The sequence below is a fragment of the Thunnus thynnus genome, chromosome 6 (genome assembly GCF_963924715.1).
Source record: "Thunnus thynnus chromosome 6, fThuThy2.1, whole genome shotgun sequence".
Taxonomy (NCBI): domain Eukaryota; kingdom Metazoa; phylum Chordata; class Actinopteri; order Scombriformes; family Scombridae; genus Thunnus; species Thunnus thynnus.
The window spans coordinates 28750610-28763026 of NC_089522.1; the positions used below are offsets into that span (position 1 = coordinate 28750610).

The 12417-nt window shown below is 39.7% G+C and overlaps 2 protein-coding genes across 2 annotated transcripts; both read right to left on the bottom strand.

The window, feature by feature from the left end:
* Positions 1–243: 243 nt before the first annotated feature.
* Positions 244–1599, bottom strand: LOC137185028 (P2Y purinoceptor 1-like). Its single transcript, XM_067593236.1, has one exon. It carries the CDS (start codon positions 1201–1203, stop codon positions 244–246), a length of 960 nt encoding a protein of 319 aa, XP_067449337.1. The 5' UTR covers positions 1204–1599.
* Positions 1600–3612: 2013 nt separating this feature from the next.
* On the bottom strand, positions 3613–10295 carry ccn5 (cellular communication network factor 5). The gene is made up of 5 exons (XM_067593237.1): positions 10143–10295; positions 8656–8872; positions 7931–8179; positions 6614–6855; positions 3613–5415 (listed from the first exon to the last, which is right to left on the bottom strand). The coding sequence occupies exons 1-5, from the start codon at positions 10188–10190 to the stop codon at positions 5128–5130; spliced, it is 1044 nt and encodes a 347-aa protein (XP_067449338.1). The 5' UTR covers positions 10191–10295; the 3' UTR covers positions 3613–5127.
* Positions 10296–12417: the final 2122 nt, after the last annotated feature.

Consider the following 12417-nt stretch of genomic DNA (forward strand, 5'->3'; position numbering starts at 1 on the left):
ATCAAGTCATAGTTTAGTTTTTTCAGGTATAAAAAATATTATGAAATGTTATGAGAAAAAAAATCACAGTGAACAGTGGTGTTTTCAGAATTGTCTCAGTACATTTTCTAATCTTAGCTTCTTCTTTTTTTTAGCATGTTAACAGAAAAATATAAAACCATATAAGACAAAACACTGACCCAGTACAATAAATGTTTTACAGTTGCAGATGATGCAATACAATTCATTCACGTAGCAGACAACTTACTGGGAAAACTGGGTAGGGGTGATGGACAGCCGCGAGACAGCTTGACGAGCTCGCTGGAGCAGCTGTCTGAGCTGAGAATGAATATCTTCATTTGCATGAAGATAAACCAGAGGGTTGAGAGCACTGTTCAGACACACAAGTCCACGACTTATCTGTTGAGCAATGTAGACTCCATTAGACCATACACGGCATTTCTTCTGTTTTAATAAAGCTCTTGACCAGAGGTTGAGGTTCTTAAATACATGATAGGGGATGTAACAAACAGAGAAGAGAACAATCAAGATGATTAATAATCTCAAGCATCTCTTTTTCAGTACCTTGTCAGTGGTATTTTGGCGGCAGAGAATGACAATCACATGTCCATAGCAGCCCAGTGTGATGAGGAATGGGAGACAAAACCCAGTGAGTGTCCATCCGAGGCTGTATTTCAGGTAATCCTCAACGTATATATTATTGGTGGTATCGTAGCATGCAGTCTTGTTTTCAAATGTCTTGGTGTAGAACATGTCCGGAAGACTTTGAACACTCACCAACAGCCAAACCATGACTGAAATAGCCACAGAGTGGATGACAGTTAATCTTCCCCTCACTCTCATTGGATGGACAATGGCCAGGTACCTGTACACACTTATACAAGTAAGGAATCCAATGCTGCCATATAAATTCAGGTTGAAGCAGAATCTTGTGATTTTGCAGAATGTGTCTCCGAAGATCCAAATCTTCTCCATAAAATAGTACACCATCAGAAATGGGAGTGTGAGCAGATACAAAATATCTGCAAGACCAAGGTTCAGAACAAAAACGTTGATGTCCCCCAGTTTCTTCCAGTTGTGCAGCAAAGACTTCAGTCCCCATCCATTAGCCACCAGGCCAACGATGAATACTAAGATAAAAACAGGAGGCAGGAATCTGTCTGTAAATTCAAGGCTGACACGTTGACAAGTTGTGTTATTCATTGTTAGTGTAATTCCTTCCCTCGGTGAATGTGTGAAACAGAATAGCAGTTCAGCAGTTCAGAAAAGACTTCCTGTTTTAAGCTTTGGCTTCTGAATACTAGATATGTGTTTCTGCACCTGCGAGTTTACAGGAAATGGACCCTTAAAATTTCATTGGTTGCCTCGTTTGTCATTTTTTAAAACTGAAAATAGAAAGTGAATCAATGCTCAAACCAAGTCACAGCTTAGACTGCAATGACAGGCTAATATGTACTTGTCTGTCTTTATTTTTGTGACTCCTCTGACAATACCTTTTGATAAATGGAAACTGAAGTTTAACTCCAGTTTAGTAGCCTATGTGTGTAGCACCATTTCTAACATGAGGGCATTAAATATTTACTTAAGCTTTTAAGCTATTAGAGTAACCTGAGGTGTCAAGTATCTACTATCTGGCAGGGTTTCATAATGTTTACCACTTCCTGTAGTAAAGCATGTTTCTATTGTAGTGGTGAGTTGATTGTACTGTTCTGATATGTTATCAATATATAGTAATATAACAAGACATGTTTGATTTGTATGGCAGTATACCTCTGATTATCTCAAATGTTGTCGTTAATAGCTTTATTTTCTGGCAATCAAATCATTTAGCTTTGTAGATCAGTAATAAGCCTTTTAATAATAACAGTGTTTGGTTTGGATACACTCCAACCAAAAATGTTGTTTAAAAACTGACAACCCAAATATTGTACCAATTGGAAATGACCTATTTCCAATCTATAGCAATTATAAATTATGTGTTTAGCATGAATAAAGAGAGTTACAGAATACATCTTTCAAAAATAATGGTCTAATATCTTGAGACTTGAGACTGTTTCTCTGTAGATTTCTAGCCACACTAGCAGTATGGCTCATGTCTGTTGTCAGACGGTTGGTCCATCACTTCGGTCCAGACTGAAATCTCTCAACAACTATTGGATGGACTGCAGCTAAATTTTGTACAGACATTCATGACTCCCAGAGGATGAATCCTACTGACTTTTGTAATCCCCTGACTTTTTGTTGTAGCACCACTATGAGGTTGACTTTTGTGGTACTGAGTGAAAAGTCTCAATAATTATTGAATGAATTACCATGAAATTTGGTTCAGACATTCATGACATTCAGTCTCTACTAAACACTGTATTTTGTGTTTAGTAGAGACTGTTCTCCTAAGAAAAGTGACAGTCACCCCAAAACAACCTATAGTTACATTTGAATGACGGATGCCAACTACAATTACTGTAACTACAACTGTCCCCTAGCAGTAAATTCATTGTTACTATTGTAGCCATGACAACAGAGGTTACAATAACTTTAAGGATGTAGCATGGTTTTGTGCCTAAACCTAACCAGTTGTCACATAATAAAACATAATTATTTTTTAACAGTGATTTGTTATGGTTTTGGAAAGCACTACCAATAGAGGCGCCAGATTAGAAAAAGCTCCTATGTGTCCTTCAGGAGTGCACATGGTCAAACAACATATTTGTTCATTTAATTTGGAGGGCTTGTTGGTTTAGTGCAAATTAGCAAATGTTAGCATGCTAAACATGTGAACATAGTCGACATTATACTTGCCAAGCATGAGCATGTTAGTATACTGATGTTTGCATTTAACTCAAAGTGCTGTGCCTAAATACAACTCCACAAAGCTGCTAGCATGACTGTGACTGTTTGTTTGTTTGTTGAAGCATTACTTTACTGAAGTGTATTTCAAGTGCATTCTGATACGCTACAAACTGATACTGAGTTGTTCTGCTTTATATTTATAAATTCATTTCCTGACCTGACTGTTTGACAACAGTGTACTAGTTGGATTTCAGCCACCATTGATAAGGTCATACGGTAACAAGCAGAAATGGACAAGATACAATTTGAAACAGTCTTCCATCTAAGATAATAACCCACAACCATATACTACAAGGACCCTCAAAATGATTACTTTTGATAACAAGCAGTCTTTACTTCAAAATGTTGTCTTATGTTCTAATGATGCTGGTGATATGTTTATTGCACTGCCTTTAGTCTCAGCAGTAGACCCTGTAGTCCACTAGATGTCAGGATGCCTTAAAAAGATTGTGTGGTCTGATTGACTTGTAGTCTGTTCATAGTGAAGAACTGTAAAAAAAAAAAAAAAAATACTTAGTAATAATAGTAATTAGTAGTAGTCATTAATTTGTTTTCATTTTTCATATCAAATACCCAAAGTGGCATATGTGGTGCTTCAAAAATGGTTTTAACAGTTCATTGGCAAGGTGAAAATTGTACAAATACTGATCAATAATGAAGTGTAATATTTGGGAAAGATATGTAAAAAGCTGCAGTATGTAGAGATTGAGGTAAAACTAATGTGATGCATATGATTTAAATGAAATTAAATGAAAAAGAAAATGTTTTTATGAAGCAATGATGTAATATCGAAAGAAAAATATAAACCAAAAACAAAGAAATCATTTTAACAATGCAGGCCATAGGTAAAATATTGAAATATTTTTCACTGTACATAAGAGACATGTTCAGAATTATTTACAACAAAACAGAAAATGAAGAAATAAGTGCAACATCATCTAATTACAAACACACAGACAAAACTGTACAAGTTAAAAATTGCATTGCTCACATCAGGAAATAATATCTGTCAACACAAAGGTTGGAATCATTCTGTGGGATACAAGTACATACTTTTATATCATTGAAATTTGTTATTGACATATTTACAGATCAGTTGTGTAAATGTGTCTTTAAAGCTGTATTTACAACCAAATTGACACCATGTCTGAATGTCATCAAGTCATTGTTTAGTTTTTTGAAGTATAAAAAGTATTATGAAATGTTATGAGAAAAAAAATCACATTTTTTGTTTCTCCCACAAATGGATGTCTCAAAACGTTCCACAGCTTAATTGTGTCAAAACAGAAATTCTTTTTATTGGCCCGGATACTGTTATGCAAATAACTATAACAGTTTAATGGCCCTGCTTTCCCCAAATGTTAAACCCAGTATGAAAAATCTTTGGATTACTTTTGATCCCAGCCTCGTCCGCATGAAATCTCGGGTTCAGTCCTGCTTTCTAACCAAGGAATTAATGAACTAAGGAACATTGCATGAACCAGAATCTTCCTTATCCTTCCTTTATCATGTCACACTTTGTTCTGCTGCTCAAGCAAATCTTCTCTATCTTGACACCAGCAGGTGCAGAACTCTGCAGAAACCTAACATAAATCACACATTGCACCAGTTTTTGTCTCTCTGCACTGGATCCCTGTCTCTTGAATGACTGATTTCAAAACTTTACCTTTGACAATCAAGGCATTACATGATCAGGCACGTCGGTATGGGAGAAGCCTCAGTTCCTCACAGCAGGGACGTTTGGATGCTGTTTCAAAGTCAATGCTGAAAACTACAAAGGTGATTATGCAAAGTCTCAGAGAAGCCAAATCAGTGCATATCTCATCTTGAAACCTACTTATTCTTTGTCTTGGTTTTATAACCTTTTCGTATTTATATATTGTCTTCTCTGTCTCCTCTGTCTCCCTATTTCCCTTTTCCTTCTTCCTGTAAAGCACTTTGTAACTTCTGTTTTGAAAAGTGCTATGTAATAAAGTTTGCTTTCTATCTTTTGCATCTTAGATATGCTCAAAAAACACCAGTATACTGGCTTTCCAAGGGGCTGGAGTTGTGAATAAGTGCAGACAGAAGTTGTGTGTGAAGATCAGGATTCATCCCACACACTCAATCACAGTTTTTTTTTATCTACAATGTCATTTTCTCTTTCAAGGTCCATTGAGGATGCCTATGTGGATCCAGCTGGTGATACAAAAAGTTTCTCTCAATGTCCAGTCCACATGTGTGGCAAGCCTCAGAGATGAAGAGTCAGTCAGTGAAGTCTGAAGTGTTATAAGTGAATCAAGGACGGTATCCCCAAAGAGCAGGGTTACTGTACGGAGAGTAGGGGCAGTTGTTATGACAGACACACGTGTGGATCATCATCACAGCTCGCGGTAGCAGTCTGCCGGTGGGGCAGCGGAAGGTCACCTCAGCAGTGGTGGTTTGGTAAGGCATGCAGCAGCGGGAGTCAGTACACTGTCCACAGTACCGGAGCTTGTAGGCACGAGTGCTGTAGCAGCCCTGGTGAACGAGTCGAATGGGCCCCGGTGACGTGTAGCTGGCCTTGCACTGTCCCTGCCGTCCCCACTGGGAAAACATGCACACACACGCACAGACAAAGATGCACGTTAATGGAGAAAACGTCTAGATGTCTAGGTCAAAGCTAGGCTTCAATTGTTTGAATAGTTATTTTTTTAGACGTCTAAGTAGATTTCAGTGGCAATATTTTATTGTGAAGTAGGTGCAAACTACATTTTAAAATATAGTCATTAAAATGCTGTTAAAGTTTACAGTTATATATGTTACCAATGTATTATTATTATTGTTGTTGTAAATTCTCACCCAGATTTAGCCCACTATTTACATAGACTCCATAATGTCTTTTGACCTGCAACATCAATGCTTTACTAAGAGTACAGGTGTGGTAATATAAACACATCTGAGCTGCAGAGATGCTATCGAGGAAGATAGAAATTCACTGGTCAGCTTAACTAACCAGTAAGTCTGAATGGCATAGGAGAAAATCTGGTCAGAAGTGGCACTGACATATCACTAATTTCACATTTCACAGCACAACCTTCATGACTATGGAAACTCTAATTCATTTATTGCCTTTTTCCACCAGGGTTCAGCAATTAAGAAAAGGTTTGCAGAGCAGATATATTAAAATGTATTTTAAATTGTACATTCTTTATATCCATGCTGTTTGCAAACTTCTTCTTTTCTGCCTTTGTTGGCAATTTGCTGGGTTTAGTGGTGCATAACCATCAACAACTGTTGATCAGTGAAAAAGCATGAAACAAGCAGCAGGAATGTTTATCAGGTCACCTGCATGCTCACACATGTGCAGGCTCAAGAGTGCACACAGTAAAAACAGTGCTCCATAGCACTACTAGTGGTCAAACTGATAGTTCCACATGGAACTCCAACTCCACATGGTACCTTAAACTTTTAAGTTGGTTGTGCACAGCAGCTCTGTGTCTGAAAAATGTTTGAAAAAGTGCATTGTTTTAACTTCACCCCAACCACATAAACATATATTTAGTTTACTCCTTGTATCTAGCCATGCAGACAGTTATGTAGGTTTTGAGATATTAATCTCTGAGAGCATACTTTTTATTGTGTTGTAGTAATGACAGAAGTTTTAGAGACTAATATCTCAAAACTCCACAAAACAAAACCATTTTCTGTGATTTGAGTGAATTTAAAGCCATGACTGGAGCTTTATGGGATATTCTGTAAAGACAGAAACTGAGAATAGGCAAACAGTAGAAGCAAGACTCACCTTGGGTTTCCTTGGGGCAGGCAGGACTGTATGGCAAGGCCGCACTTTGCATAGTCGAGTCTCCATTTGCAGCTTGCAGGAAGGATTCTGGTTAGAAACCCGTGTGGAGACCCCAGCCCCACAACTCTGGGAACAGGCACTCCATTGGGTGCTCTGCTCTATACAGGTGGGGGCAGGTGAGACCAGTTTGTTTAGAAGATGATCCCTTGGGAGGGCTGGCCAAAGCCTGTTGGGTCTCATGGCTAGAGGAAAACATAGAAATGGGATAAGAAATGAATAAACTGAACTCATTCAACTCAGTAATTCACTTCCAGTAGTGTCTCTGATCTCTGATTGTTTTTTGTTCACAAAGATTTCCAATCCAATGCTTTGAATTTTTGTAAGTATAAAAATCCAAAGTATTGGATTGGATTGGAAGCTTTTGTTCCTCCCAAAACCAACATGTATAAGTCATAATAATCAGCTGATCTTCAGGCATGACATAGCAGGTTTTGTATCCAAGAACAAAATGTTCCATTGCTGTTCTCATAACGTAGTTTGACTCAGACATTGTTTGGAATTCCACATGTTTTTTAGAGTGGCTTCATGTCCCTAACGCCCATTCTCTCTCTCTCTCTCTCTCTCTCTCTCTCTCTCCCCCTTTCTCCCTCTTTCCCTCTCCCTCTCTCCCTCTCCCCCTCTCACACACACACATTTCCCTTTTAATGGAGTAATGCAATCTCCACATGGCTTCGTATGTTTAATTTTTGCACAGACGTGGTTGTTGTTATGAACTAGGGACCTTGGTAACTGTGCAACAAGCAAAAATGTTTTGACTTTTCCAAAGAAATGTGGGTTATATTTGGACTTTGGGAGTTTTCCTTTGGCTAGACACACCCCGCTTTAATGCAAAATGCAGCAATAAAAACTTCCAGACATGACCACCAGTGACAAAGCTCATATAAATGAAGTATTATGTTGCCATATGGACTGGTAATCACTGAGCAACAATTGTAAGTGGGGAGTCCAGTGATATATGGAGATATATGGCCAAAGTATGGCTCTGGTGTCAGAATTTAATGGTATGGTTTGTGATATTGGGAAATACACTTATTTCCTTTCATGCTGAGAGTTGGATGAGAAGATTGATACTACTCTTATCAATCTTCTCATCAAACTCTCGGCTAAAAAGTGGATATTTACTAAAATGTCAAGTTGTTCCTTTAAACTCTACTCACTGCTGCTGCTAGTATAAAATCTACTTTCAAACATAAATAAATGCCTGTATGGGTGAAATGTTTGTGTTCCTCCTTAAAGAGTTCCACCTGTGGGGTTTACCTGTGATGGCATCCTGAATGACTGTGTTCTCCAGGTTTTCACACACCCACTCCTTGCAGCACTTCCCCGGTAGCCGGATAAATTGTGGGTTGGGACAATCTGGAGTGGGAAGACGGACAGTCAGGGGACAAGCCGGCACACAGGTCACCCCTCCACCTCTGCAGTGGCAGTAGGCATCACAGGAGGGCTGAAAGGACTGGCCCTCCTGGTAAGTGATGCCATTGACTTCACAGCCCAGATCCTCCTGACCTGTCGGATACACAGCACAGACACCACTTTAACTTCCTCAACCACACCTGCACCTTGGATTGAGAGGATCAGGTTGGGTGATGGGGAGGGGAGGTGGATGGATGCAGGGGGACACAGAGGGGGAAAATGAGAGAGAGGGGTGAGGACACAGGAGTGACTGTCCCTGCCAATGGTTATGTAGTTTTATGGGAAACCAGGCTTCTCTACTGAGAAACCAAGGAGTCTGTTTTCAATCCATGAGTGTTGTCTCTGCAATCTATCATGCTCAAAAGGTAGTCATTAGAGTAAAATGTGTCAACAGCAGCCCTGGAAATAGAAGTCCTGCTTGGCTGAGCAGACTCTAAACATTAACTGTCTGTTTGTGCCGCTCATGCGCGCTGACTGAGGCTCTATCACACCCTTCCTGTATGTCCTCCACTCTGTCTCACCAACATAGACATGGGCCTGCTTGTTTGCTTGTTAGAAGAGGCACTTACCGACACACTCCCCAGGGCTTCCGGGGAAGCTGGCGCTGTAGTCGCACTGCAGCCCTCTCTGGCTGTCGCAAGGAAACATCTCAGTGCAAGGCTCGCCTCGCTGCCGGGCACACACCTGGCAGCACCGGCAGCCATCCAGAACCAGTTGGACTCCTGTGGGACACTGAGGGACAGGACCGGGGCAAAGGCAGGGCCTGTCACACAGCTGGCACAACACCTGGAGGGACAATACACAGGAATAAGTTAGAGGAAGGCTACAGTAGAATGAGCAAAAAACAAAAGCCTCTAATATGAAGAGCATTGTTATCACCACCACAACAATTTTCACCATCTAAATGATTATCCTCTTGACCACATTTTCGTATTATGTGAAGGAGCAGAGAAAATATTATTGGTATTCTCCAAAGCTGCACGTTGGTATCCAACACTGTCAGGCCACATCACTGTTTTCAATTAGCCTACATGTATCTGATGGAGCCAAAACACAGGCCAGATCTGCTGAACCAGCCAAACCTCACTTAACCAGAGGAGAATAATCCCTTCATTGCTTTTATACAAGGAAAATGTAAACAAATACAGTCCACAACTTGTTTTTCATGCAACAAGATAATGCTACTCTACCGTAAATCTACAAACATGTACACAGATTTACTGTTAATCAACTTTAAACCAAAAAGCAAGATGACAATGTGGAAGAGAAAAGTGTTTCCTTGAATTTGGTGTCTTAAGAGTTAAGAGTTTGGACACACTTTCCCATTCACTTGAATGGGAAGGTGTGTCCAAAGTTTTGACTGGTTCTGTATGTCAACATGATTTTGAGTAATCAAGTATCTTCTGGGCTGAGATGGAATTAATCAGCAACATTTGATTAATAGATTCATCATTTAAGTAATTTTTCAAGCAAATATGAAAAAAATCTTTAGTTCCAGCTTCTCAGTTGTGAGGATTAGCTTCTTTTATTCTTTTATTTGTCTTATCTGATCATAAACTAATATATTTGGGTTTGGTCCAACAAAACAAGACATTAGATGATTTGATCACCTTGGGCTTTAGTAAATTGTGATGAGCATTTTAAATACTATTTGACATTTGATTGACCAAATATTTTATCCACTAATCAAGAAAACAATTGGCAGATTAATTTATAAGGAAAACAGTTGTTAGTTGCATTGCAGTCCTACTTATTTTAAAGATCATATTTGCATATCTTGAACACAGAGCTGTCTGTAAACTTACTTCTGCCCAGATGTGATGGCTATGATCACTCTTCCTTTCAACTCAAGACAAGCATCCAGGACAAACATGAAATAACTATCATTTATCATTACTTGACCACACTAAAACCCTGTTTCTATGATTTCTTCCACAATATTAATCAATATTCTAACAATTACAAGAGCCAAGAAAAGTCACAGGAAAATAAGCTTCATTGTTTGAATCATCTCATTCACAACTAACTACTGTAAATAAGCAGGAACAGGCCTCACCTGTGTTGCCACACACAGCAGTACAGCCAAAGCTATCACACAGTCCATGGGGGCGAAGTCAGTCTGTCTCACTAACCTGTGTGACGATGTGGTGCTAACAGTGCAGCTGTTTGCTAACTGCTCATTCTTGCGCCTGCTGACATTTATAAAGTCTGGACTCTGATGTCACGGGCTGACTACCGTGTAAACAGCCACTGGATCAGCGTCAGAAATGTTTCACATTCCTCCTCCCTGCTGCCCATTTCCACTTCCAGACACACACACACACACACACACATACACACACCCCTTCACCTCCACTCGTCCCCCTCTTTTTCCTCTCCTCCCTCTCTTTCCAGTCTTGTGGCGTTCTAAGTTTACACAGCTTAACACGAGCTGAGGGGAGAAAAATACATAAACCCAGTTGTCTATAAGTCAAACAACCTCCGGGGCTTTTGTGGTGACGATTCCGATTTAAGGCGGTGAGATTTTATCATGCTGATGTTTTTGCAAGCTGCTGCTGCTGTATGGTCAGTCAGATATAGTAGCTGATCTTTTGAACGGATGAATATGAATCAGATATTTCCACTATTTAATTTCTCATCCCGTAACCTAAAATACATCTGAAGCCAGACTTAAAAGAGATTTAATCCTCCTCTTCCCCCTGGTTTCCATGGTGTCAGGGCAGCATGTCTGAGGTTAGCATGAACTTGAATCATCATGATCTCTTCCATTGTGAGAGAAAAGCTTTCCCCCCGAAGAGAATTCAAACAGGGACCTGGAAGCAAACAGTTTCAAAGGACTCCTCAGAGGCCACAAAGACATAACTGAGCTGCTTCATTACCAAATAGTTGCTGCACAGGCAGCAGTGCTGGCAACGAGACTGATTCAGCTCAGGATACACGGTGTACCAGCCATCTTCATTAAACCACACAGTTTGTTTGTTGTTGTTGTGATTAACCAAAAGAGTCAGCCTTCCTAGCAGCGCTGTGAGGCTGGCACAGTAGTGTTTTGAGTTGAATGCTTATGCTCACAATGGAAATGTTAACATGCTGATGTTTAACATGTATAATGTTTACCAAGTCCAACATATGAGTTTGGCATGTTAGCATGCTAATATTTGCTAATAAGCTCTGAACACAAAGTACAGCTGAGGCTGAGGGGAAGTCATTAGTCATGCAGGTATTTGGTACAGAGCCCTCAAAGTCCTTAAAGATGTGACTTCTTTATCTTGTGCACACAAGATATGGATCTTTTTTGCATGTATTAAAAACTTGTGAGCACATGTTGTGCACAAGATAAAAAAGTATATATAATCTTTCAAGACTTTGGATGTAATTTGATCACCATTTTGGGTAAATTGAAATTTCAACCCGATGATAGGTTGTTCACTAGAGGAAAAGGCAGATCATCAAAGTTACTACAGTTCATCTTAAGGGGAACATGAATGTATGTACCAAATTTCATAGCAATCCATCCAATGGTTTTTGAGACATTTCACTCAAAACCAAAAATATGAACCTTCTGGTGGCGCTAGAGGAAAGGTCAGAGGATCACCAAAGTCAGGAGGCTTCATCCTCTGGGGAACATGAATGTCTGTACCAAATCTTATGGCAATAAAAGAGTAGTTGTTGAGAAGTTTAAGTCTGGACCAAAGTAGTGGGCAAACAGACCGTCCATAAAGCCATGCTTCTACAGCGTGGCCGATAAAAACTCATAAAATGACACTACAAAAATATTTAAAGTAAAAAGATTGCAGTCACTGAAACAGGAATTAAACTATTCATGGTCAAAGGAATTCCATCGAAAGTAACAGTAGATTCCTGAATTTCAGAGCTAAGTGGGCAGTAAAGACATCCAGTGATGAGTTATAAATAGAAGGAGACAGACAGAAAGATAGAGAAAAGAGGAAAGTATGTGTGTCCCGGCAGGTGGCCTCCAGGTGGCCAGCCAGTCTAGAGTACTGAAAGGCTTCAGATTCAGATTTCTCCGAAAACTATGCTTTCCTGGCCACCTCTACATGTGTTTTCCATGCTCTCCAAGAATGACAGAAGCTGGAAGGATTGCATTATAACATGCAACAGGCCTACTATAACATACCGTAGTTATACTTACATAGTTATACTTGGTAGGACCCATTGCATGAATACTAGATTCACTGTGCTTGTCCATGAGCAACTACTGTGTGAAAAGGATATAGCCAAGTCATAACATCAACAACTGCAGCCAGTATCAGCCATAGTGAAATCATATCTGCCAATGCAAACCTAGAGAGGCACAGAAGGCTCGACTCATT

Bases quoted from the DNA above. Each gene is read 5' to 3' on its own strand.
- LOC137185028 (XM_067593236.1), bottom strand. From the start codon at position 1,203: ATGAATAACACAACTTGTCAACGTGTCAGCCTTGAATTTACAGACAGA.
- ccn5 (XM_067593237.1), bottom strand. From the start codon at position 10,190: ATGGACTGTGTGATAGCTTTGGCTGTACTGCTGTGTGTGGCAACACAG. The intron at 8,180-8,655 runs GTAAGTGCCTCT...TGTATCCGACAG, and splicing joins AAGCCCTGGGGAGTGTGTCG to GTCAGGAGGATCTGGGCTGT. The intron at 5,416-6,613 runs GTGAGTCTTGCT...ATGTTTTCCCAG, and splicing joins CTGCCCCAAGGAAACCCAAG to TGGGGACGGCAGGGACAGTG.